A 26,563-nucleotide genomic window follows, 5' to 3' on the forward strand; every position below is an offset into this window, starting at 1 on the left:
ATCCAGCTATGACTTGCATTTTTTGATGGCTGTCTTCTTCTCGTCATGTCAAAGGCGTGTTTCGTTTGATCTCTTCAAGTTTTTCCAGTGAAAACTTTATTCAGTGTAATGGGATAATTCTGTTCCTATTTCTTCATTCTTGTGAGTTGGTGGCGCGTGCGTGTAACAAATCGATTCAATATCAATTTCATTTTCCTTTGGGTGAACCCGTAACCATCTACTTTTGACTGTAACTTGGCGTGCCTTGTTAATATTTTGTGAATCTACTTCAACACTATCATCTACTTTCAACTTGGATTGACGTGCCTTGTTGCTGTTAATGAATCTGTTTCAATATCATATTGAATCTTCTTTTAAACTTGATTTTGAACTGTAACTTACTAATGTTTAGTAATGCCCTGCCTTTACTTGACTGTTGTGTTTAAACTGGTAGCCACACACTTGCTTAGGCTTACCTCAGTTCCATATGAACTGGACAATTCAACTAAAGTTAGCTCTTCAATATTGAACAGTGATTAATATTTTCTTGGAAGATCTTTCAATGTTTCCAAACGAACTGGGAGTTATCAATGTGCTGTAACCAATCATCCTATCCATACAAGTGTTGGATATCTGCATCAATTCATCACAGACAGTATACCCATACTTCAAGCAAGCCTACCTTGACTATTTCCTGGAGCCAACTTGAACACCACTATCATGTTGAAACCCTAGGTAACTGCATATTTTTACCATCTTTGTATTTGCTAATTACCTTTATCTTCCTATCCCTTAAATAAGGTTAGGGTTGAGTTCATTTATTATTTGGATCTATTTACTTAGGCTATTTTTGATTTTTTGTTGCTTCATCATAGGTCAGATTTTTGTATGAAACAAGAATAACTATGACAACCTATTGTAATGTTTTCAATCATTCAGTTCAGTATTTGAATTTTCAATCATGAATGTTGTCAGAACATAATCTTTTCTTGTTCATGATGCAACTTACTATTGCAGAATCACTTAACATATTAAAATATTGGTTACTTGGTAAAATATTGTACATCACTTGCTTAGGCTAGTTTTTTGATCATCACAATTTATTATTGACTTAGGATTTTAAAACAAACAAGCAATTTTTATTGCATCAAATATATTTTGTTCAATTATAATATTTTGTAATCTACAAATTCTATAAATATTAAATTCATCACATTTTAAATTCAATTTCAGTATTTTTCAAGCTCATTATTGTATTGTAATCTTATGATTAGTATTCAAGTTCTTTGTAAGTGTGAATTACCATAGATTCAGTGTATCTTAACTGAATTGTCTCTACTAAGCTTCGATGTTTATCAATTATAAATTTTCCATATTAAAACCTCAATGGTTATTGTTTTTGAATTGCCTCTAATGATTCTTGATGTTTATCAGTTATCTTGATTGTCTGTTTCTCCATTTAAACTTTTATGTTTACTGAACTTGACAATTTGTCATCAACTTTAATTCTGTATGATTTTTGAGCTACTTTTATTCACTATCAAACATTATTGTTCTGCCATTTCTATTTGAATACATTTATATATTGCTCACTTGGTATTTTTTCTCCAAGAACCTATTCATGTTAGTAATAATTTTTCCGTCTTTTATGAAACAAAGACGGTGGTCCTCATTATTAAAATTATATTGTATCTGGGTCAATGACCAATAAGCAAAATATTTACATCACATTGACCAGCCGCTCTATACTGATCCACTAGCTACCAGAATTCGGACTCAGAAACAATAAGCTCTATCAACTGCCATCAGTCACATATCTGTAAAAATTTCAGGAGCTCCGCCCCATCTATGCAAAGTTTGATTTTAGATTCAAAATTATCAGGCTTCAGATGCAATTTAAACAAAAAATTCCAAGTTGAAAAGATTAAGCATGAAAATCTTTACAATTTATGCTCAACAACATTTTCACCTAAAATTTTAAATAAGCTCGAAATTCGAGAAAATTTTATTATTTCAATTGCAAACTGTTGGCAACTGTTGATTCTATTGAGATACTATGAAGAGATAGCAGACTTACTGTGTCCAGTGTTATTGTCCTGTCACCAGCTGGTTTGGATTTTCGAATAGTAGACTTGTGATGCGCGTGTATAGCGTCAGGTGATAAATTTTCATAATGGCAAGGAAAGTTGTGTGAGTGCACAACACCAGATTTTTCCTTTTATATTATCCTTGAAATGCAAAATTTCTAGAAACCTTGTATATACGTCGACGCGCAATTAAAAAAGGAACATACCTGTCAAATTTCATGAAAATCTATTACCGCGTTTCGCCGTAAATGTGCAACATTTAAACATTAAGAGAAATGCCAAACCGTCGACTTGAATCTTAGACCTCACTTCGCTCGGTCAAAAATGTTATAACAACTAGTTTCAATGTTACACACCATTTTCAGGTTTCAAAAATAGATTTCATAAAATTCATTCCATTTTCATCTTTTAATAAAGAAATATTGGTAAAACTAGAACCCCCTGGGTTTTAAGAACTCGCTCATGAACTGTTGTATTGATCTCTGAGATCTTTTACAAGTATGATATAACAGTAGTAGGCTCAATGAGGATCCGATTCCAATTGAAAAAAACTACTTTCTGTCGCTTCAAAACTTTTGTCTGTCATATGGATCCAACTTCATTTTTTCAAATGGGAAGGTGGTCATGTGTAATACATGATTTCGTTACAGATTGTCAAAGGAAAAATAATGGTCAAACTAGAACTTTTCTAGTTCATATATATACAGTACTCATTTATTTTCGTATATTAATACATTTTTGTTGCAAAATGAATGAGAAACAGTTTCAAGGAATATTGTGTGGTTAGGTTGATTCATTATCATTATTTGCCAAGTAATAAAATATAAGTTTTGTTAATAGTATAATAAGTATTTTATTTCCATAGATCCAATATAAGTATTCATATTCCATTCCATTAATTTGTCTCATATTGTTATATTTTGTGAACTATGAAAATATTGTATGCTAAATTTGTATTATAAAAATATTATTTGCTAGAATTGTCTATAAATTCTTCATCATTGCTATTGTTTTTCCCGTTCTTATAATATGTAGTTATTAAATATCTTATATTACATATATAAGTGTAGATTATAGTTAGGTACCTATAATTAAGTTGCAAAACGAATGAGAAACAGTTTCACAAAATATTGTGATAATGGTTAATTTATTATTATTATATTATTTGCCTTCTAATAAAATATACAGTAATTAGCAATCTATAATAAATGTTTTATTTTCCATATCCTAAATACATCGTAATAGGAAAATATTGTAAAAATGAGATTCATTTGCTAATAGAATGAATCAAAATATGTAGTGAGGAAGGTTCACTAAATTAGATGTTTGATCGAGTTAAAAATAATGTTCAATGAACAAAAAATCATTGTATCATTTATGGTAATGGAAATGATGAAAAGTTGAAAAAAATTATGGTATATTGAAATCCATCAGGTATGTCAAAAGATATAACACAATGAAAGTTGATGTTTTCCCATATAAGTCTGTCTGGGCGTCTGATTTCTTGCCCAATATTCAATGGCGATGAGAAATGAAGGAGGCATCATGCTTCCAAACGCTTGAAGGTATAGCTTAGTCATCTAACTATATAAATATCAATGGGTTAGAATTAGATAAGAATCATTTCAATGGCTAGGTCACACGCTTGTCAGTTCAGCCATCTTGCAGCCATCCCAATCAGCTGTTGGTGTGTATTTTGAATGCAAATTTTTTGTTCTATCTGTATTTTTTCTGATTCTTGAATGAATAAAAATGAGAACTTTGGCTGAGAATTCTCAACTTCAATTGGATTATCAATTTTTAAATGAGTTAAGGTTTTTATTAATAACAGCATCACACACACAAACATTAGATGGATTTCAGCCATCATTTTTCCCCATAATTACCAACTTTTCATATTCAATGGTAACTGTAGGAAAAATTTAATGTGAAATACGTGCGCAAAGTTCCTCTGCTGCACTCAAGAAGCCATTCCGCCCTCGCCTATGGCTCAGGTGTAAACGTTTCTTTTGGTGCAGCAAACTGTCACTTTGCGCACTAGTTGCACAAATAACTATTCTTGAGGGCAGCAAACGAACTTTGCGTACATATCTCATATTAAATTTTTTCTACAACTGCAAATAAAAAAGAATTTACATACTCAATTCTCCTAGTAAAACAGCTTATTTCTGAGGAGAATCTACTTTTTCGCTCCCTAACCATCCGTGCATGCGCAGTAAATTTTCTTTACGCTTGCAAATCATTCGTGCATGTGCAGAAGAGTTTCTTTACTCTCGCCAATCAGCTGATGGTAAGCAGCTCGCTAAAAGGTCAGATCTTAACCTAAAAAGTCGGTAATTGTAACTCCGCCAATATAAGTAATTAAACAGGTTTGGGCAGTTGTAGAAAAAATTTTGTATGTAATTTGCGCTTAATGCTTCTTTATCGCTCTTACAAAATTATCACACTCTGCTTCACATTGCATGATAACTGTTTTGCGCGAGCAATAAGGTTGCACATTACGCTCTTAATACATAAATAGCTATTTCCTACAGTTACCATTGAATATGAAAAGTGGGTAATTATGGGTAAAATTCCCTGAAATCCATCAAATGTTTTTCTGTGTAATTTTATTATTAATAAAAATCTTAATTTATTTAAAGTTGAATAATAATAATAATTAAATATTATAATGATTAGTAATTCAATTGAAAATTTATCTGACTGCTTGAAGGGGGTTTATCTTATGTAAGCATTGAAATGACTATAGTGAGGTCCACGTTACAATGACAGTATTTGTTAAACTTTGATGTTGCTATCCTTGTCTATCTTTCAGTAGGTAAGTAGGTATTTATTTATTTATTTATTTATTTATTCATAAATGGAGACAACGGGGGTCACCCCAAATCTGTCTCCTTTACATATTTGTACAATACAATATTGAGATTAAAAAAAAAGTAAAAATAGTTATAATATTATTGATAATAATAAGAAAAATATTAATAGGAAAATTACTGTATAAAAAAAGAAGAAAATGACAAAAAAATACAATGAGTACAAAAACTTGTAATCTAGTTGAAAAAGAGAGAGAAAAAAAACTTGATAAATGCAAAATTGAAAAAACAACGATTGAATCAAAATATGATCAGAACTTCTTATATAAATAATAACAAAATACCGTACCTCTCGCCCCAAACCATGTGCACAGCCACACCCATGCATCCAAAAGATATTGTTGACATCCACCTAAACCATACTAGCGTATAAAACTTTGCGGAATCTAGCACGAGAAAACCAGAAGACATCTAGTTGCCCCGTTAAATTATTGTAAATTCTCTGCATTCTATTCAGGGGAGAGTGATAGTTTCTTAGAGTTCTGGAGCGGGGAACCATGAATGAAAAATCAGAACGTCGAGCCACAGGTGATACATATATATTCAACTTAGATAGTAAATGTGGTGCATCTATTTCATTATTCAGGAGACCAAAGAGGAAAATGAGTGCTCTGACATCACGCCTTACTTTTAAAGATTTAATGTGAAATAAATTTTTCAGTGACTTAGTTGGAAAATCTAACAGACAATAGTAATTGAATTTCTTGTAAAACATGAATCTCAAAAATTTATTTTGCAATCGCTCCAGTACACTAACTCTGTCTGCATGATATGGGCTTCATATCTCTGAAGCATATTCTAGCAGACTTCTCACAAGTGACTTGTAAATTAATATCAGAGGCAAGACATCATTAAAGGGTGAGCAGGTTCTCAGAAAAAAACCCATTTGCTGATTTGCCCTAGTAGCTATCCAATCAATGTGTGTATTGAAGAAAAATCAGAAGCAAATTGAACTCCAAGGTCCTTGAAGTATCTTACCTGCTCCAATGGTCTGTCACTTATATGATACACATTTATTTGAGGGTTGAGTTGACGATTGAAACTCATGAATTTACATTTTGAAACATTCAACCTGAGTCCATTAGTCTCACACCAATGAAAAAAATTATTGATATCACCCTGTAAATAAAATGTATCATCAACATTCTTGATCTCCTTGAACAATTTCACATCGTCTGCATAAAGGAGACAGGAAGAATTCTTTATAACTGATGGAACGTCATTTATGTACAGGAGAAATAAGAGAGGCCCAAGGTTGGAGCCCTGAGGTACTCCCGATGAACATATGAATGATTTTGATTTAAAATTGAGAATTTTAACAAATTGCGTCCTGGACTGTAGATAACTCTGCAGAAGATTGACAAGGCTATCACTGAAACCCATCAGTCCAAGCTTTATCAGCCTATGGCTGATAGTGTCAAAAGCCTTGGACAAATCGGTATACACAACATCTACACGACCTCCATTGTCCAGTACCTGGGATACTTCATCACTGAAGGTCATAAGATTAGTCACTGTTGAGCGACATGGTAAAAAGCCATGCTGCTCCTCTGCTATGACACTCCTGACCTGCATAAATATATTTGAATGTAGTATTTTTTCAAAAAATTTTGAGAAACAGTTCAAAATTGAAATTGGCCTATAATTCATTATATCGGTTCTTTTACCAGATTTGAAAACAGGAGTAATTCTTGCAGTTTTCCACTTCTGGGGAAATTTACCAGTTTTCACAGCTAAATTCATGATAAACTTCAAAGGCATTATAAGAACTTCTGCGCAACCCTTGACAATGAAAGTTGGTATAGCATCAGGGCCCTCAGAGCACCCAGACCTTAGAGCTCTTATTGCAGTTAGAACCTCATTGGTAGAGATCACCCCAATTTTAACATCTAACACTGGCATCCCAGATGTCTCCGGTCTCTCCTCTTGCTCACCAGGTGTATCAGCCTCATATACAGACTGAAAATATTCTGCAAACCCCTCAACAACGTTACAACCACTGTAGAATCACCCATTGAATGTCATTGATGACTCTACAAAAGATGTTTTTCTCTTGGAATTAACATAATTCCAAAAGTTTTTAACATTGTTTGTTATGCCCGCCTGAATCCCTGCAATATAGTTGTCATGTGCAATGGTGATTCTAGCTTTAAGAGATGTACGCAAAGTCTTGAATAGGTTATCATGGTGAGGAGAATTTCGCCTTTTCCTTGCACATTTATTTTTAATTTTTAAATCAGAAATTATATCATTAGTGAACCATGGAGGGTACTTATTACTTTTTCTCTTAATCCTCACTTTTGGAATGCATTCATCTAAGCAAAGGTAAAGTTTTCTATAAAATTCATCAACAGCACAATCAACATCAGTACAGCATAAGAGGGAGTCCCAACAACAGTCTCTGAGCAGGTAATAAAGCCCAAGAAAATCACCTCTTGCAAAATTGTATCGGTACTCCCGAGAATCATCTACAAAGAATTCGGAAGGATGGTCAATATATGAGGCTTCAACACACAACGCGGGATGATGGCCATCTTCAGGGAGCATGGGATCGTCATTCTTAACAACATTTACAGGAAAATTACTTAAAACAAGGTCAAGTGTCCTACCAAGTTCATTTACTACAGAATTGAAAGAATTAAGATCATAAAAAGACATCAAGCTATTTAGTATTCTTACTTTAATTGAACCAGCTGCAAAATCATATTCATTGGAAGTGATTTCAGGTAAATTAAAATCTCCAATTATCATGAGCCTACCGTCAAGAACACTACTAAGTGACTCGACATATTCTGCATATTGTAGGAAAATATTTGATTGGGTTGATGGGGGAAAATAAACCGCGCTAATGTAACAGAAATTATCATCTAACTTGACTTTAATTGCAACGGAATCATAGTGCGCACTATCTCTAGACAATTCATCGCATAATTCAGGGTGTAAAGATCTTTTGACTGCAATCAGCACCCCACCTCCTCTCTGACCCCCACCCCTGTCACTCCGATAAACAGAATAGCGCTCATCGAAGAGTTCCGAGCTCACCATACCACTATGCAGCCAAGTTTCAGTCAACACAATTACATCATAGTCGGTGCTCAGTAAGGATGTGTGAAAGATTTGGTACGAAGTCCTCTAACATTCTGATAATAAATAGAATAATGAGAATTTGAAGACATACAAAAGAAAAACTAAAAAAAGAGAGAGAAGAAAATATGAAAAGTTTTAGTTAAGATAATTTGTCAGATATCAAGCTAATGATATCTTATATCTATAGTAAAAAGTCAGTTCTAGCCACTCACAATCAATAAATTGATAACACGGACAATCAGAAAAATATAAGATCCGAAATTCAAAGTTAATCTATCGTTTATCCATAGATATAAGCTTAGATGATTTTTAACTAGCAGCTATCTGCAATATTCATTCTCAATGAAAGACTGCTCAAAACAGATCAAGTATCATTATCAAACAGAATATCATTATTCGATGTAAGCCTCAAATATGGTGATAACTTGAATATAAAGAGCATGTATAAACTATAAATAGATCCAGAAACAATTTTCAAATGAGAAGTTCTGATTAATAAATTTCTGAAGAACAATATGTAAATAGAAATATAATGTATGATAATACGATTAGCTCATACATGCAAGTACGTTCATTCACACATTCACAGTGCTCATTAATTAGTAGGTAGGCTACAACATTTTGTTACGTACTTGCATGTCTGGTATGATTTTTTTTTTTAATCTTGAAATTTGAAATGCATTTTTATTGCCAAAATGAAAAAATTGAAGCAAAAACAATTACACAGAAACTTGGAACATGGAACAACGAGACGATTTATCATTAATACAAAGTATCACTAATAAAATCTGAAATTGTTGGTGTGATTAATGAATATCGATATCACACATGAATGATAAATGTAGAGAGGTTCATTCAACTATAACTATTATATTATTTAATAGAATATTAAGTTCATTCAACTCAACACAGATTTTAATATATGTGCATCAACACTCTAAATTCACTCTTGCATATCGTAGATAACGAAATAATCTATCTTGAGGAACAGAATTATTATAATAACACCAACACAAAACTCTTCTTCTGTGCATAATAAAGGCTACATCAATAATAAACCGTATACTGTAGAGTAAGTTTTCAACTGAATAATAATCTGCTGACGTAAAGATCAATGAGCAAATAATACTAGTTCTCGAAGGAAGAAAGTATAAATATATATATTTTTAAAATGTTACTTCACCATTTAAATAACCCTGAATCTACTCAAGTAGATTTAACCCCAGACTTTTTAGCATCCACAGCAACAATATCCAAATCCTTTTCGTCTCGAATAGTATAGACACGCCCCCCCCCCCCGGAACAATCCTCACTTTAACATTTCCGCCTCTATCAACCCAAACATATTTCAAATTCAATAGTTTTTGCAGTTTCCTAGCCTCATTAAACAGTTTCCTTCGCAGCATAGTCAATGATAAGTTAACAAAAATCTGTCGTTCCTCACCTTGAATACCGATGTGTGTTGTTGAGAGCCTTTTACCTGGCGTCGTGCACCCAGCATAGCATGCGTGTGCGTTCGTCGCACAAACTTGACGATGATTGGGGGCGGCGCATTGACACGGCCCTTCAGCCGGTGGCAGATGTCTATCGCCTCGGCCGTCACATTCACACCCGCCGCCACACACGTCTTCACCACTAAACCGGTCACGTCCTCCGCCTCCGTCATCGGTATACCCTGGATCTCGACAGTATTCCTGCGTCCATACTGCTCTAAATCATCACACCTTAACGTTAAATCTCTAACTTTCTGTTTCAAAGATTCATTCTCTGATTGTAGAGCCCTTATAATCTCCTGCTGTGTCTCAATCAATTTTTCCTGTTTCGATAACAGAGTAGAATTTGCATCTAATTTATCGTGACAAGATTTCAAAGAGTCCTTCAATACAGCTTGACCTTCTAAGATCTCGTTCCTTAATTCACTTGGTGCTTTTTTAAAGTCAATGATAGATGTCTCGGACACAGTCTCTCGCGAATCACAAGTTTCTGACACATGTTTCACCGGGGTCATGTCCACACTAGCACAACGGTTCTTACGAAATTTTGACAAGCATGCAGGACATCTCCATGTAGTTATAGTAAGTAATTTAAATTCATCGTCAGTTAACTCCTTACCTCCACCGGCATGAATACATTTACGGTGGAAAAGTGATCTACAGTCCGTACAAGAAATTGTGTCCTTATCCGTTCTTTCCACTGACAATTGACACTCAGCACAAGCACCCATTACGAAAATTTTGGTGAAATTAGTGAGTGTGGTATAGTGAGGTCCACGTTATAATGACATTATTTGATCAACTTTGGTTTTGCTATCCTTGTCTATCATTCAACAAAGCCGGTGGTACTATCCTTTTCTAGGTCCACAAGGATGTCAATTATGTTTTTGACAGTGTAGAGATATAATTAATTAATGCAGAGAATCGGCATCGCTATTCTTCTATCTTTATCCACTGTCATTATAACGTGGACCTCACTATAGTACTATCCTTTTCTAGCTCCACAACGAAGCCAAATCTGTTTTTGACAATGTAGAAATATAATTAATCAAGGCACATAATAAATAGGCAACGCTGTTCTCCACTGCCATTATAATGTGGACCTCACTATACCACAGTCAGTGTTACCAACTTAATTTTGATTTTCCGGCACTGGTGCTCCATGTATAACCTACTAACTATTTTTCCTACAGTTACCTTGAAAAGTGACCATTCCTGCACTAATTACTGAACGCAAAGAATCACTTTACTGCTCTAGTGTGCAAAGTATTACAAAGTATTACTTTGCGTACTTAATACTTTGCATATTATCTTGCAGCTATCCCAATCAGCTGTTGACATTGTTGGCATGTATTTTGAATGTGAATTTGTTCTATCTATATTTTTTCCGATTTTCAAATAAAAAAATGAGAACTCATTAAATTAAACATTTTGAATATTATTAATTATTCATCATTTCAAATAATATTTTTTCAATTCATAAATTGATTGGTTGAAAAATTATTTAGAAATCAAGATTTACTCAAAATTATTCAAATTTTCAAAAAGTCAAAGTCAAAATACTTTATTGCAGCAGCTAATTGAGAACATCAATTGCATTACAAATGTCAATGGTAGATTGAATCATAATTATTACAAGCAGGAAGTCATTACAATAAATTATAAACATAAAAATATACTTATTTTCATAAAAATATAAGTAAAACACACTCATAACACATAATCATATGACTAGTTCACCTATGAGAGTACCTAGTTGCTAATCAAGCATATTGTCAACTACGTCATAGAACTCTTCTATTTCATAAATTGGATTCCTCAACAGAAATCGTTTAACTCTATTGGTGAATAATTTTAATGGTAATTTTTTTATATTCTCAGGCAAGGCATTGAAAAGTTTCAGAGAAACGTAATAGAAAGTTTTCTGAGTATTTGCATAGTGGCAAAACCTCAAGACTAGTTTATTCCTACCTCTAGTATTATAGTTGTGACACATACCCTGCTGAACATAGGAGTTATAATTTACCTTAACATGATTGAGACATTGATAAACAAACACAGCAGGAAGTGTCATAATTTCAATCAATTTGAAGCTATCCCTACAGTGTCCTCTTGAAGGAAGACCACATATTATTCTCACAGCTTTTTTCTGCAGTCTAAATAATCTAATACTATATTTTTGGGAAGCCCACAATATTGTTCCATAAGATAAATAACTGTGTATATGAGAAAAATATACTATTCGCAACACTGATAGACTTACTCCTGTTCTCAATTTTCTTAACATAAACAATCCCTTACACAGCTTACCCGCCACTTTATCAATATGGTCTTTCCAATTCAGCCTAGAGTCAACATTAAAACCAAGAAAATTAACCATTCTCAGACCATTCAAATCATCATTGTTGCCATAAGACACATTAAGACTCTTAATTTTATCTAAGTTTAAACACAGTGAATTCGCGTTACACCAATCCTCGATCATCAGTGTAATACTCTCTATGGACCTGATTCTATTGATTGCCAAGGTAGATTTTGTACTTACACAAACTGCCAGGTCATCAGCAAACAAATATCCTTTGGCTGAGGGTCCAATTACACTAGGCATGTCATTCACATATATAATGAACAAAATTGGGCCCAATATTGAACCTTGAGGTACCCCATAACGAACCGGCAAGTAATTAGACTCAACACCATTAAAAACCACTTTCTGAAACCTATCTCTCAGATAAGACTGAATAAGCTTGCTAGCAGATTCTTCAAAACCATAAAATTCTATTTTTTTCAGAAGAACTTCATGACAAACTGTGTCGAAAGCTCTCGAAAGGTCGAATAGTCTTACATCAGTCTGATTTTTATTTTCTAATGATTCCAATAGCTGATCATATAGGGAGATCGTCGCTTTCACAGTTCCCATTCCCAACCTATAGCCATACTGACTGTCACTGAACAGATTATTCACCTCAAAATACTGAACCATCTGAATATTTAACAACTTTTCAAAAACTTTAGATATAATTGGAACCAAAGAGATAGGTCTGAAACTATTGCAATCAGATTTGCTACCTTTCTTGAATATTGGAACTACCTTTACCAACTTCAATGCATCAGGAAACACAGAGTTTAATATACAACTATTTATAATGTGGGTTAACACTTCACTTAGATAATCTAATCCTAATTTGAAAATTAATGTGTTCATACCATAGATATCAGCACATTTGCTGGATTTCATGTTTCTTATGACATTCTCGACCTCAATCTTACTGACTAGTCTGAAACTGAATTTACAAGAAGGTCTGGAGTTACAACTGTTTAGATATTCTGCTGAGCTCTGTTTACACACCTTTTTAGCTACACTATTTACAATTTCATCAATCTTGTCAATAAAAAATCTGTTAAACTGGTTTGAATTTAAATCACTAACAGTACCCTCAAACCGTCGTTTACTGCCACATTCATTCTTTATGATAGTCCATATTGCTTTGCCCTTATTGCTAGATGATATGATAAATTCGTCATTTTTTTCTCGTCTAATTTCCCTGAGTAATGTTCTGAACCTTTTCTTATATTTCTTAAACAATTCTTTAACAGAAAGTATACCAGTGCTCAAGTATGTATCATAGAGGCAGTCGCACAGCTCCTTTATGTAGCTAAGTTCTGGACTATAAATTTTATTCTTTTTAGGTAAAGTGGGCTTAACTGTGACACTTCTGAGAGGAAAGGCTTCGTTCACCACAGACTCAACAGTATTGAGAAAACAATTCACTTTGGACTCTATAGATTGATCAAAGTAAATTCGATACCAGTCAGTGTGACGCAGAAGATTTTTATACTCAATAATGTTCTCTTCCTTCATACAACGCACAGACCGTTTAACCTTTATCCGAGATTGTTTACCCTTGGTCTTTACGGAATCAAATTGTTGCAATACAAGATGAAGAGCCCAATGATCAGAGACCCACGTTTTCACTACATCACAAGAGAACGAATTTGATTTCACATTGGTGAAAATATTATCAATGCAACTACCCTTATCTCTATTACCCGGTCTGGTTGTATCACTGTAACATGCTTGTAGACCAAACGATAAAAGACAATTTTCCAGGTCGATCACATTTGAGCATCTTTTCTGAAAATTAATGTTGAAGTCACCACACAAGACTATATTGGCATTGTATTTAATCAAATGCTCCAGAGCACAAGCCAAAACATCCAAGAAAATACGAAAGCAGCTTTTGGTATTATCAGTATTTGGCCTATACATAGATACTACAACAGTGTTCTGTTCCTCCAACAATACAGCCGCAAGTTCAATGATCATTTCCACAGACATATTTTCAACAATACTGATTGTTTTATATGAAACATTATTTTTTATATAAATCAGTGAACCACCATGTTTTCTACAAGGTCTGCAATAAGAGCTTGCAATGGAGTAGTTACTTAAAGTGTACATATCAATTTCATTTTTCTCCAACCAGGTCTCAACCAAACAAGCTACATCAGTTTTATAATCTTCTAGGTAGTACTCTACTGAATCTAACTTGTTTCTAATGCATTGCACGTTCCAATGAAAAATATTCATACCATTAAGTCTACAGTTTGGCTTGGATGTGAGCCCATCTTCTCTTCTAAAAAAGGACCATATGGAAGAGAAATTGGTGAAAACGAATTCGAATCCGAGAGATGGCTTTCCAAAGACTTGCTAATCCTGTCACTAACATATTTCTTACCAAAGCCATTCAGATGCATGCCATGCGATGTAAAGAATCTTCGTCCTATTTTACCTATATCTATGAACTTGACATGTGAAAACAAGTTACAAATTCTCATAATCTCTCTGTTAGTCTCCTCTATTGCTACATTAACACAGGACCAGTCAGCTAAATCGTAACGGTGAGGAATAGAAAAAACAAAAACATTTGTTTTATACAGCGCCGCCAAATTCCTCCGCACTGCCACCAGCACATCCTTGGCCTCATTCTTACTTATATCATTGGAGCCAGCCTGAATTACAAGGAAGTCTCTCTCACCAAAATTCTCCAAATCATCCGGCAAGACGTCCTGGAACTTGGCCCCTGGTTTTACAAAAGAAGTGAACCTGTAGTTGTTGTTATTCCTAATGAACTTGCAGACATCTCTTCCCTGACTATCAGCATAGTGATGTACTCTTATTTTACTACCACTATCAGAATGCTTGGAATGACTGCTGGTCTCTAGATCTGAATTTCTTGGCTTCCTTGTATTTTTAAAATGCACCTTACAATTGGATTTTCCTAGGCTAGTGGAGGATTTGAAATTTTTAGGATGCTTAAGTAATGACTTTGAACTATTTGATCGCATATTTTCAACTGAATAGGGTGAGTGGATAAGTGAGTCGGACGGGGCTGGAGCAAAATTTGGAGTGAGTGAGGGGGATGGAACAGGAGAAGAGCTAGGAGGTGTCAAAAGCGCAGCTCCAGCACTCTGCTTATTCACATTAATATTCTTCATGGACTCAATATACCAATCCGAAAAAGGTTCATCAATACCAGGCACACAATAGTAATTCAATATAAATTTTGCATTAATTAAAACATTGATTCCACATTCATACCCGTTCCTCTGCTGAATGCAGGGGACTTCCATATAACATGACTCCGATATATTTAGATTATTTACAATTTTCAGAGCAGATTTATTATTTATGCCCAATATAGAGTCGAAGTGATAGGCTTTAGCTGTATGTGTATGACACTCCCTGTGAATGAATAGAAGGGACCAATGGTTGCCATCATCAGGCCTTTCGACATTATCACCATTATTCACACACAAAAATACAAATTTACAATCAGCATATGAAGAGTTAAGGATTGTGTCCTTAACACTTTCTTCAGTACCAGCCTTGAGTAGCTGAGTTATAGCAGGGCTGAAAAATAAACAATTCAAATTTGAACCTACACTATTATTGAAGCTACTAAAATAGTCAGCAATTATATGATCCTCAACCCATTTATCACTACTACTAAAATGATCATTTTTTCTGTCAACTAATAATTTCAACTTGAGTTTAAGATCATCATTCTCTTTATCAACTCGAAGCAAACTATCAACAGTCTTATTGAGTTTTAACAGTTCTTCATTTAAAGATGAGTTGACAGCTGTCAACTCTTCAACGTCACTTTTCAGTTTCTCACTTTGTTGTTTATAATAGTCAATAGAGTTTATATGATTTGACATTGAAACGAAATCTGGCGAGTCCTGAGAGTTATTATCCGCGAGATCACCACAAGAATTTTCCTCCAAAGCATCGCTGTCGGTCTGCACTGCGCTGTCCACTACACTCCTCTCAGAAATGCTCATCACTAGCAACTCATTTTGAATAGAGCGGTCAATAGCTGCCTCCCACTCACACCTTAAGCGCGCCAATTGTTTTCTTAATGACTCGTTCTCGCGCCGAAGTTCAGCATCGTCTCCACCACTCTCCAACACAGGGCGCTCGCCGTCGATTTTATTATAAATAGCATTAGAAGTAGTAGAAATATTGAGAGATTCATCCAAAATATAATGAGCAGACGAGTGTTGTATTTGTTCATCTCTAACAGGTGTAGAAGAGAGATCCATACCTACTCCGGTGCTACTATCGTCAGCGACGTCGGCAGAAGATGTACTCAGGCGAACCTCAGACAACTTTATCAACCTCTGCTTATCAAGTTCAAAGGATTTAGAAACATTTGACGATGGGTGGTTGTGATCCCGTGACCCCCCCCTTCAAAATTTTATTTATTTGTTTGTCAGTTTTCAAGGTAGCTTTGCAATCTTTGTTCATACATCTCCATGACAGATCACCCGAGACAAAAGAACGATCCTTCCTGTACGAAAACCCGTCATATTCAATCTTTTGATTACCCTTTGTGGTGTTCTTGATTTCAAATTTAACCATTTTAAATAAAATGGGTTTCTTAAGAAGTATTCCACACTAACTGAGAATGATAGCTTTGATAATATTCAATAATCAGCTCAAAATTACCACCAGTAGGATTTTTTTAGCCTTTGCTCAGCCATGAAGTACTCTCCAAGCTCGCTCACTTGTATCACAGATTAAATAAGTAATATTATGAGGATATACTTCCTTCATGCTTGTATCTAAACTCTATATATAACTCGTGCGACCTCTTCATTATAAAACTTGTAGTTTAAACTATTTCATTTTATTTAAGTTACCGTACCGTCTTTATGCAATATTTCACACAAATCACATATGTAAAGAGCAAAGCTGTAGTGATGCATGAAACGTCACCTTTATTCACTTACATTTTCAAAAGTTGAAATTATAAACTCAATGAATATTATATAGTGAAGGATAGGCCTACAGCCGCTAGAGACTCTCCGACTATACCCGCGGTGAATGAGCGTGTAGTCTATAGTCGCACAGATATAATAGATGGATAGATACCGGTAATTTTCATAAGTGTCTATATTATTTACACTTTATAAAATATTAGGCTACAACAAGTATTTTGGGCGAAGAATCGTACAGTAGTTGTTAAGGAATTGCACCTTTTCAGATAGGTAAAGCGTTTCTAAATAATTAAGTCACGTGTACCATATTATGATTAAGGTTTATATCAAACTAAAATTCAAAATTCAAAATTCAAAATTCAAAATTCAAAATGTTCTTATTGCCGTGAACAAATAGATGTATTGACAAAGTCATCAGGTAAACATACACATTATACATACATTTCACGTAGGTACTCAAAACAGAGAAATACTATCACAGCCAACTAGTCGTCAGGCTCGCTTCGCTCGCCATATCCGTCTAGCCAGGGGGCTCCGCCCCCTGGACCCCTGACTGGATCGTCCAAGAGTGAGATCAGCAGGCTCGCTTCGCTCGCCTGCATTTTTCATTTGGGCATTTTTATCATATGTTAGGACAATCCAGTCGGGGGTCCAGACTAAACGGCTGGCTAAACGGATATGGCGAGCGAAGCGAGCCTGACTGCTAGTAATATAATATTCCCAGGATTGAAGTAGCAGTGCCCAATCAATTTTTCCGCGATAAATGCATTTAAATCTTCAACTTGGTGCCAACCTAACAAAGTCAACTCAACTTAATGCCAACCTGAAAAAATTATTAATTTAGTTGCCAGTTAACAACTGTTTCGAAGAGAGTACTCTATCTAGATTATAGTTCTATAGTAACATATGATATGGAAATTTCAATTATAATTAAGAGATTGGAAGAAGAAGAATATACATGCTAAAAGACGAACTTTAAACCCTTAAAAACAACCCTTAGAGTTAAAATATTGCCAAAATATTTCTTAGTGCGCCTCTAAAGGGCCAACTGAACATACCTACCAAATTTGAACGTTTTTGGTCCGGTAGATTTTTAGTTATGCGATTGAGTGAGTGAGTGAGTCAGTCAGTCAGTCAGTCAATCAGTGAGTGAGTGCCATTTCGCTTTTATATTATATAGAAAAGATAATCTCTCTACAATCATGAACTCAATAGAAAATCTAAGTAGCCTGACTAATATTCCACTTTTTATTGAAATGGGGTGTGTCCTTTTGATCACCACCTGTCATGTGACTCCTGAGAGGCAAATTATTATCACTATTCTTGACACTTGCTTAGTGCTTTTTAATAGTTTGTATAAGCAATTTGTATAGGATTGCTTCGAGCCGAAACTGTATTTGTAATGTGTATTGTTATTAATATTTTTATTTATTGGAAGCTGTGTCAAAATTATGTTTATAAGCTGATAAAAATAACATAAAATCATATGTTACTCTGTTAGATAGAAGCCTAATTTAAGTATAGTAGTAGACATGTTTTCGAACAATGTACCTCTATTGATTTATTTGTGTGCTGAGTATGACAATAAAGAATTACCGTATTTAATTAAATATTGATCAACGTACAATTAATGCCATACAAGTATGATTTCCATCTCCAGGATATAAATTAAGTCTATTCTTACTCATCGATGATATTTCTCTAATAATTCAACTTAACTTATAGAAAAATTTCAAGTGTTTTGAATTATTATCAATCATTATAGAATTATTGGCCTACAGTGTACAGATTTATAACAGGAGTTGATAATACACTATCAAAGGCTACAGAGTGATTGATTTTGTTTTCTAAAATCTATAATTATATCTGACATAAATTTAACCTACCTACAATTAGAACTGGAAGTTATTTAATAATAATATACAGTATTAAAGGCTACAGAGTATAGGTAATCGATTTTTGAAAATCGAATACTTTACTATGTAGCGAGTAAAATTATATAAAATTATTATTTAATTTTTTCATTATTATTTGATATATTGTGTAATATTACATTTTAAAAGTTTATTGATGTAGTGAATCACATGATGAAAGGGTATTCCCCGGCACTATGTTATGATTAGTGGTTCAATTTTGTATATTATATTGTATCAATTTTGTGTAGGCCTATATTGTTTTAGGGAACTTATTACCCATTTTTCCTTTTTCCTTATTTACCCATTATCCATCTTGATTTTCTTCATATTGTTGAAATGGTTTGTAGTTATTATACACAGTCTTCAAATTCATAAATTATTTGAAAAATGAATGGTTCAATTCAACATAGATTGAACATGATTGAGGTGACTAATATGTTTGTTCTGTTCATCAAAATAGATTCCAACAGCTTTCACAAAAACTCAGAAATTATTGTTTCAAATCAAAATCAAAATATATAACTTATAGATTAAGAATACTTAACTATCGTTTACAGGTTTCAAAACAGGCGTATGGCTTTCAACATTAAACGAGAAATTCAGCACAGTTAACATCTTATTATACAGTCAGCAATACATAAGTTGTGAAATTTCTTTAAACTCAATAGAGACATCAATTACAAAAATTTTAATAAAGTATTTAATAATTTCATTTCCATTTATTCACTGTTCGAAAGCCATAAGCCTGTTTTGAAACCTGTAAACGATAGATAAGTATTCTTAATCTATAAGTTATATATTTTGATTTTGACTTGAAACAATAATTTCTGAGTTTTTGTGAAAGCTGTTGGAATCTATTTTGATGAACAGAACAAACATATTAGTCACCTCTATCATGTCCAATCTATGCTCAATCCATGTATGATTATTTGTTCTGGTGTAAACTGAAATTTTTGAATTTTTTTATTAAAAAAATATAATTTGATTTGCTCTGAACTTGATTTCTTATTCATAAGCATTAGATCCATTCATGATATATCAAGATATTAGCTTATTAGGAACCGATGACTTTCCTTAGAATATAGGTGAAGGCTAACCAGCAACCTATTAGGATAAATTGGTAGCATGTCAATTGAAATATATTTTATTATTAATGAAATTTAGTGTTATATAAAATTTTCATCATGTAGAAAATATACTTGGTATTTTTTTTCACGGTAAAACTACACTTTATAGAGAGGTAAAAAAAATGCAGTACCGTTCAAAAGTCTCCCAATCGGTAGTAGAGTACCTAACTTAATCAATGAATACGTACTCAGAAACTCAACCCATCTAGGAAGTAGGCTACACGGTACAGTACTCCAAAAAGGAGTACAAATCAATAAGTCAGCGATGCATATTTAATTACCAACTGTTGGAATAGTTGCGTGTTATACTAGTTGTTAACGCGCTTACTTCAACCTGGTTGACACCAACAGTATAGTTGACACCAACAGGATAGTGTGAGATTGCGACAGTTAAACTAGTAGTTAGCAACGTTAGTAGACAGAACTACTGTTTACTAACTTTGAGTAGTTAGTACCTAAATGAAGCTTCATGTTTCTAACTCGATTTCTAATTGAAAAATTGTAATATTTTTCTTAAAGATTCAGTACTCTAATTAATTACACAATTAAAAACTTATTCCCAATATCGTAGGCCTATTACTCTATTACTCAATCAGTTCTAATAATACTCGTATATATAATCAATAGTTAGGCCAATAATTCCATATTTGAACACTTGGTCAGTTTGTGTGATTTCACCAATTCATCTATTTATTTTTCAACTAAACAGAAAAATCAATTGAAAATTCCTAAAATAGTTATTTGTGTAACTAGTGCACAAGTGACACTTTGCTGCACCGAAAGAAACGTTTACGTGCGGAATGTTTTTTTGAGTGCAGCTAAGGAACTTTGCGCACATATTACACATTAAATGTTTCCTACAGTTACGATTGAATGTGAAAAGTGATTAATTAGGGGTAAAAATGTCCTATAGTTCATCAAATGTTCGTCTGTGTAATTTTGTAGTATTTTTTTTTTTTTGCTTTTAGTGAAGGTTGCAATCATTCCACACTAAAATGCTCAGAAGTTGATGTGAATAACCATAGTTGTGATATTTCAAAGTTATCTCAAACTCAATTATCTCGATATCTCATCTACAGGTAAAGTCACCATTTTTAATGGCTCTCAATTTAAAAAATGAGTATAACATCGTAAAGTCCTACAGTATTTCAGTCAGAGCTCATTCATGTACAAAAACAGAATTATTATTAATATATTTTCATATTCTATTAATTTTAAATATTCTCAGTACGGTATAGCCTAAATTTTTTTAATTTTCAACCTAAATTAAATTGATTAGAAATCAATCAATTAAATTCAAATAATAAATTGGGAAATTGGTATAATATATAAATAGATTGTTCTATTTTTTCATTAATATTATTGTAATTATGTATTCTTATACATGATTATTCATTTAAAATAAGCTTCATAAATAGATAATTCAAAAATTCCTGTTTAATTTCTATTTTCAATATTAGCTATTTATTAATCAATTTTTAATATTTATTTTGTCAACTTTTTACTTTGCCGCACTCTACCGCCATAAAGCGTGTTGAGTGTTGTTATGTTGCAAATTTGGAGTGCGACAAAGTCTTTGGCGCACTCAAATCTACATTCCTGCACTGGGCGAGAGAATAAGGTATTTTGCGTACTATAATTGATGCGGGAATAATCACTTTTCCGGGTAAATGTAGGAAAAAAGTTTCCAAACCTATTTTATAAGAAAATAGAAAAAATATTTTACGTATGAAAAAGAACATCCAACAAGTTATAAATACAACTGCTTTGATGGCAAATGGATTGATAATAATTATATTGTGAAGGAAGCCGACAAAAGTCAGCATAGCTATCACAATTTTATTATTCAGAATGGTTGAAAAGTCTTAGAACGGCTTAATATATCATACACAATGATAATTTGACGGTGGGTGTGATTGGGGATCCTACTCAAATTTAAAAAACTACTTTATAATGACTTTAAAAATCTGGTCCGCCATCTTGGATCCGCCATATTGAATGCAACTTCATTTTTTTAAATAGGAAGGTGGTCGTGTGATACATGATTTCGATAGGGAATTTGAAGAAAAAATGAATGTTGGAAATTGCATATCAATATCTCAAACCGTTTCGGAAATACTCACATTATTGATCAATACTATTCTAAGCAGAAAGGAGAGAAAAAAGTCTGAGAACGGCTTAGTTTCTCATAAAAAGAAGTGATTCAAGGGTGAGTGAGATTAGTGATGTTACTCGAATTGAAAATACTACTTTACTATGACTTTAAAAATCTGGTCCGCCATTTTGAATAAAACTTTATTTTTTAAGTAGGAAGGTGGTCATTTGGTACATGATTTCGATACGGAATTTCAAAGAAAAATGAATGGCGAAAACCGCACATCGATATCGCAAACCGTTCAGAAGATATTCACATTATCAATCAGTACCATGCAAATCAGAAATGAAATACATGAGTGGTATTGATTAATAATGTGAATATCTTCTAAACGGTTTGAGATATCGATGTGCGGTTTCCGCCATTCATTTTTTCTTGAAATTCCGTATCGAAATCATGTAGCCTATCACATGACCACCTTCCTATTTAAAAAAATAAAGTTGAATTCAAAATGACGAATCCAAGATAGCGGACCAGATTTTTAAAGTCATAGTAAAGTAGTATTTTCAATTCGAGTAGCACACCCACCTTGGAATCACTTCTTTTTATGAGATACTAAGCCGTTATCAGACTTTTTTCTCTCTTTTCTGCTTTGAATATTATTGATCAATAATGTGAATATTTCCGAAACGGTTTGAGATATCGATATGCGGTTCCGCCATTCATTTTTTCTTGAAATTCCCTATTGAAATCATGTATCGCATGACCACCTTCCTATTTAAAAAAATGAAATTGCATTCAATATGGCAGATCCCAGATGGAGGACCAGGTTTTTGAAGTCATTGTAAAGCATTTTTTCCAATTTGAGTAGGATCCCCAATCACACCCACCGTCAAATTACCTTTATGTATGAGATATTGAGCCGTTCTCGGACTTTTCACCCACCCTGTATGGATTAGACTATTTTTAGCTGTGTTTTTATTCGTTTATCTTGAATAATTTATTTATTATATCATCCAAGACAGATTGAATAAGTTGTTCATTAGTCATTCCGAAATTATTATAAAATGAAATTACTTTTGAACAACTAAATTACGACATAGCAGTCAGGTATTTATAAATAAAAGCTACTAGCTTCTATAAATAGCTTTTATTTATTAATACCTGATTGCTATGTCGTAATTTAGTTGTTCAAAAGTGATTATTAACAATCAGTTCGTAATGGAAACAAACATTGATGAAAATGAAACTGAATTAATTATCCTAGGCCTTCCTTTCAAATTTTATCAAAATATGTCAAACGAATTAATATCATCACTAATTATCCACTTACTCATAACTAATAGAAACGCTTCTATTCATTACCGTAACTCTAATTTCAAAATGGGTAGCTAGTCTGGTATTATTATCACAATGAATACAATAAAAACGCCAATATTTTTTCCAACCGTTTGAGATTTAATTGAAAGAAAAGTAGATTGATAATTATACATAAAGCGATTATGTTTTTTATATAGATATAAATGTCTCATGCTAATAACTCTGACTTGTCTTACTTCACATATCAATGCATTGTCATTTAAACTCATACCAATCTAACCTATTGAGAAGTGGTGAGAAAATTGTGGAAAATTGCATTACTAGAACCAGTGGGTGTTTCAAAAAAGTACTCAGTTTCAAAACGTCATTATACAGTACCTATATAATTAATTTAATAATACAGTTCAACTCTGCATCTAAATTTAATGAATATTACAAAATAAACATATTCTATCTTCTCATTACTTGTTTCTGTTCAATTCCATTCTCACAGTGGATTGTTTTTTTTTTAGTCGAAAATGGGAATTTTCATCAATGGTAAATGTCGGAGTAAAGCACGCTTGGATGACAAAACAGCCATAGTGACTGGATGTAACACAGGCATCGGCAAATACACTGTTATGGATTTGTGTAGAAGAGGTAAAATACAATTTAAATAAATAAAAAACATACTTTCAAATCACACACAATAAAGGATGAAGGATACATCATTTAATAAAGGGTTCAATATTTTTTTTAGTATTCACTAACAAATTAAAGCTTTATTTCCATACTAACAATAAAGTTATCAAGTACCTAGATCCATTTGCAACAATTTAGTGAATATAAATCTGTTAAAATGGGAATCCCGCAGGGAACAGTGATTGGACCTTGCCTCTTCCTGATCTATATTAATGACTTTTGTAACCTTAATTTAATCAATGGGAAAATATTGTCATTTGCAGACGATTCAGTTTTAATTTTTCATGAAGAAAACTGGGCTAGCACATATGACTCAGCTGCTAGGGGACTGGGAGAAGTAAAAAAATGGCTTGATAGAAGAAAACTGACTATGAATTTGTCCAAAACAAAATACATCTCTTTTTCCTTGAATATACAGAATCAGCCAGTTAATATGTCACTTGTTTTGCATTCTCCAAATTGTCTTAGTCATGTAGATTTAGGGTGTTCAGTTAATTGTAATAAAATAGAGAAGGTTAGCAGTATCAGATATCTTGGAGTAATGGTTGATCAGCATTTAAAGTGGGATGTACATTTGTCGCAGCTTACTACACGATCTAGAAAACTTATTTATTTATTTGTGAAATTACGTTCTGTTTTGCCTATGAAAGTCATGAAGATAGTGTATTATGCACTGGCATAGTCATTGCTCCAATATGGTATTGTGGGTTGGGGTGGTGCATATACAAATGTTCTAAAACCAGTAAAAACAATACAAAATTTAATATTAAAAATTATTCTGAAAAAGAATAGAATGTATTCAACAAGATTGGCTTTTTTGGAATTTTCAGTTCTACCGATTAGACAGATATACCTGAAACACATCATATTATATTATAAGAAGCTATCACTTTTTCATTTCATTAATAGAACGGATTGTGCTATTACAAGACGGGAGGAGTCAGGTCTGGTTACTGTTCCTATATTATTGACTACTGCTGGTCAGCGTAGCTTCATATATTTATCTCCATTATTTTTTAATATTCTTCCAAGTAATTTGAGAGGTTTACTCGCCCAAAAAAACTTTGGACTACATTTGAAAAAGTATCTGGTTAGCTCTCATGGCTGGGATAGTGCCGAGAATTTCTGGATTACATTAGTATAGTAATTATTCCAATTGAATAGATTTCATTTTGTACCACATCTTATATCATGTTATACACTGGGCTAGGCAATATCAGGTCATTATTATAATTTACAAATTTTGTTGCATTCTAACACATATTGTATGTAAATATATTGATCTATTATAGCATCACTGATTTATCTTGTTTATTGAAAGGATTTGATTTTAGTTGTTAATGTATATACTGTAATGTTAATTAATAATAAGTAAGTAGTCAAAGTACGGCTGCTCCTTCCCCAAGCTCGAGCTTGCTCTTTTGGGGAAGTAGTTCCTTATGTTTATTTGTATTTCCTATTGATTCATTTTGTTGTTATATTTCTAAATTGTGAATTATTGTAATGCTTTTTTCAAGGAATAAATAAATAAATAAATATAAATTTAATAGTTTTCTTGAACTGAAATTTTCAAGAGTTTTCACAGTTAACAAATCAGATCAAATCTTTTTCTATTGTTTGAATGTAAGATCTGAATTGATCTATCATTTTCTTCTTCCGAATGATATTATGACTTTTTAGAAATATAATTTGGAAGTGTAGGAGAAAAAATAGCAATCTGCAGTTTTTGAAAACGCTTGAGCATTTGTGCTGTAAATGTATCTAATCCGTTCCGTTGAATTAATAATCAATTGTATGATTAATTATTTGTAACTTCAAATGTTTCCATCGTTTCACGAAGGTGTTGACTTAAAGGTTCAAAATAATAAAGAAATATAATATGAATATTGATAATCAAGTTCTTCATAAATAATCCAGTTCCAATTCATGAACTGCAGTGGTCATTTCACACTAGTGTTATTCAGGCACGGCCCTAGGGACTTTGCCGCCCTGGGCGAGATCGGCAACTGCCGCCCCCCCCCCGCAAGTATCCCGTCTTTAATTGTTAATCCCGGGTTCCACCCCTCCTTGAGCGATCGCCTAACGCCGGTTACACATTGGGCGGTTTCTGCCGGGGCGGTAATTTCGCCGTCGCCGCCGTTCGAGCAGTAGTCTATGGACTTGAATGGAAGCTTACACACTGGGCGGCAGAAACGCCGCGCGGCTGTATTGCCGTTGGCGGCAGCTGTGCAGCCGTCCACTGCCACTGCGGCTGGCGGTGTTTTGCTGCTCTTTTCTACGCAGTGGCGTACGTGACCAAATGGGCGTTAACACATTTGGCGGTTGTCTACCGTCGCCGCTGATCAATCGTCTTTCCCAGTTGCTCCAAGTCAGAGGTCTTTGAAAATCAGCCTTTTAATTTGTGTCTTGTTGTAAAGTTTGTAAGTTGTTTATAACATTTATTTATTGTTTTAAGTGTTTGTGGTTGACGAGTGTGAGAAAATGAGTAAGTTAATAGACAATGAGTTGTTAATATCATTTGTAGAACAGAGGCCAGTTTTGTGGGACAAAACCTTCGACATATTTAAGGATCGAGATGCAACAAGGAATGCGTGGAAGGAAGTGTGTATGGTGATTAG

The 26,563-nt window shown here is 33.5% G+C and overlaps 2 protein-coding genes across 13 annotated transcripts in view; one reads left to right on the top strand and one right to left on the bottom strand.

The window, feature by feature from the left end:
• Nucleotides 1-4,417: 4,417 nt before the first annotated feature.
• Nucleotides 4,418-26,563, top strand: part of LOC111059752 (retinol dehydrogenase 13-like) — a 37,608-nt gene continuing 15,462 nt past the window's right edge. Inside the window, exons 1-3 of one of the 12 annotated variants that reach the window (XM_039432439.1) lie at nucleotides 20,192-20,259; nucleotides 20,818-20,928; nucleotides 23,777-23,903. In XM_039432439.1, the coding sequence (XP_039288373.1) occupies nucleotides 23,783-23,903 (121 nt within the window). In that variant the 5' untranslated portion in view covers nucleotides 20,192-20,259; nucleotides 20,818-20,928; nucleotides 23,777-23,782. Of the gene's footprint in view, nucleotides 4,436-4,865; nucleotides 4,885-20,191; nucleotides 20,508-20,817; nucleotides 20,929-21,503; nucleotides 21,516-22,788; nucleotides 22,893-23,776; nucleotides 23,904-26,563 lie in introns of those variants that run through there. The other 11 variants (XM_039432440.1, XM_039432438.1, XM_039432447.1 and 8 more) reach the window with 11 other exon arrangements.
• On the bottom strand, nucleotides 14,073-15,886 carry LOC120352353. Its single transcript, XM_039432437.1, has one exon. The coding sequence runs from the start codon at nucleotides 15,865-15,867 to the stop codon at nucleotides 14,107-14,109; it is 1,761 nt and encodes a 586-aa protein (XP_039288371.1). The 5' UTR covers nucleotides 15,868-15,886; the 3' UTR covers nucleotides 14,073-14,106.

The sequence above is a fragment of the Nilaparvata lugens genome, chromosome 7 (assembly GCF_014356525.2).
Source record: "Nilaparvata lugens isolate BPH chromosome 7, ASM1435652v1, whole genome shotgun sequence".
Taxonomy (NCBI): Eukaryota; Metazoa; Arthropoda; class Insecta; order Hemiptera; family Delphacidae; genus Nilaparvata; species Nilaparvata lugens.

Coding starts and splice junctions, on each gene's coding strand:
- LOC120352353 (XM_039432437.1), bottom strand. CDS start 15,867: ATGAGCATTTCTGAGAGGAGTGTAGTGGACAGCGCAGTGCAGACCGAC.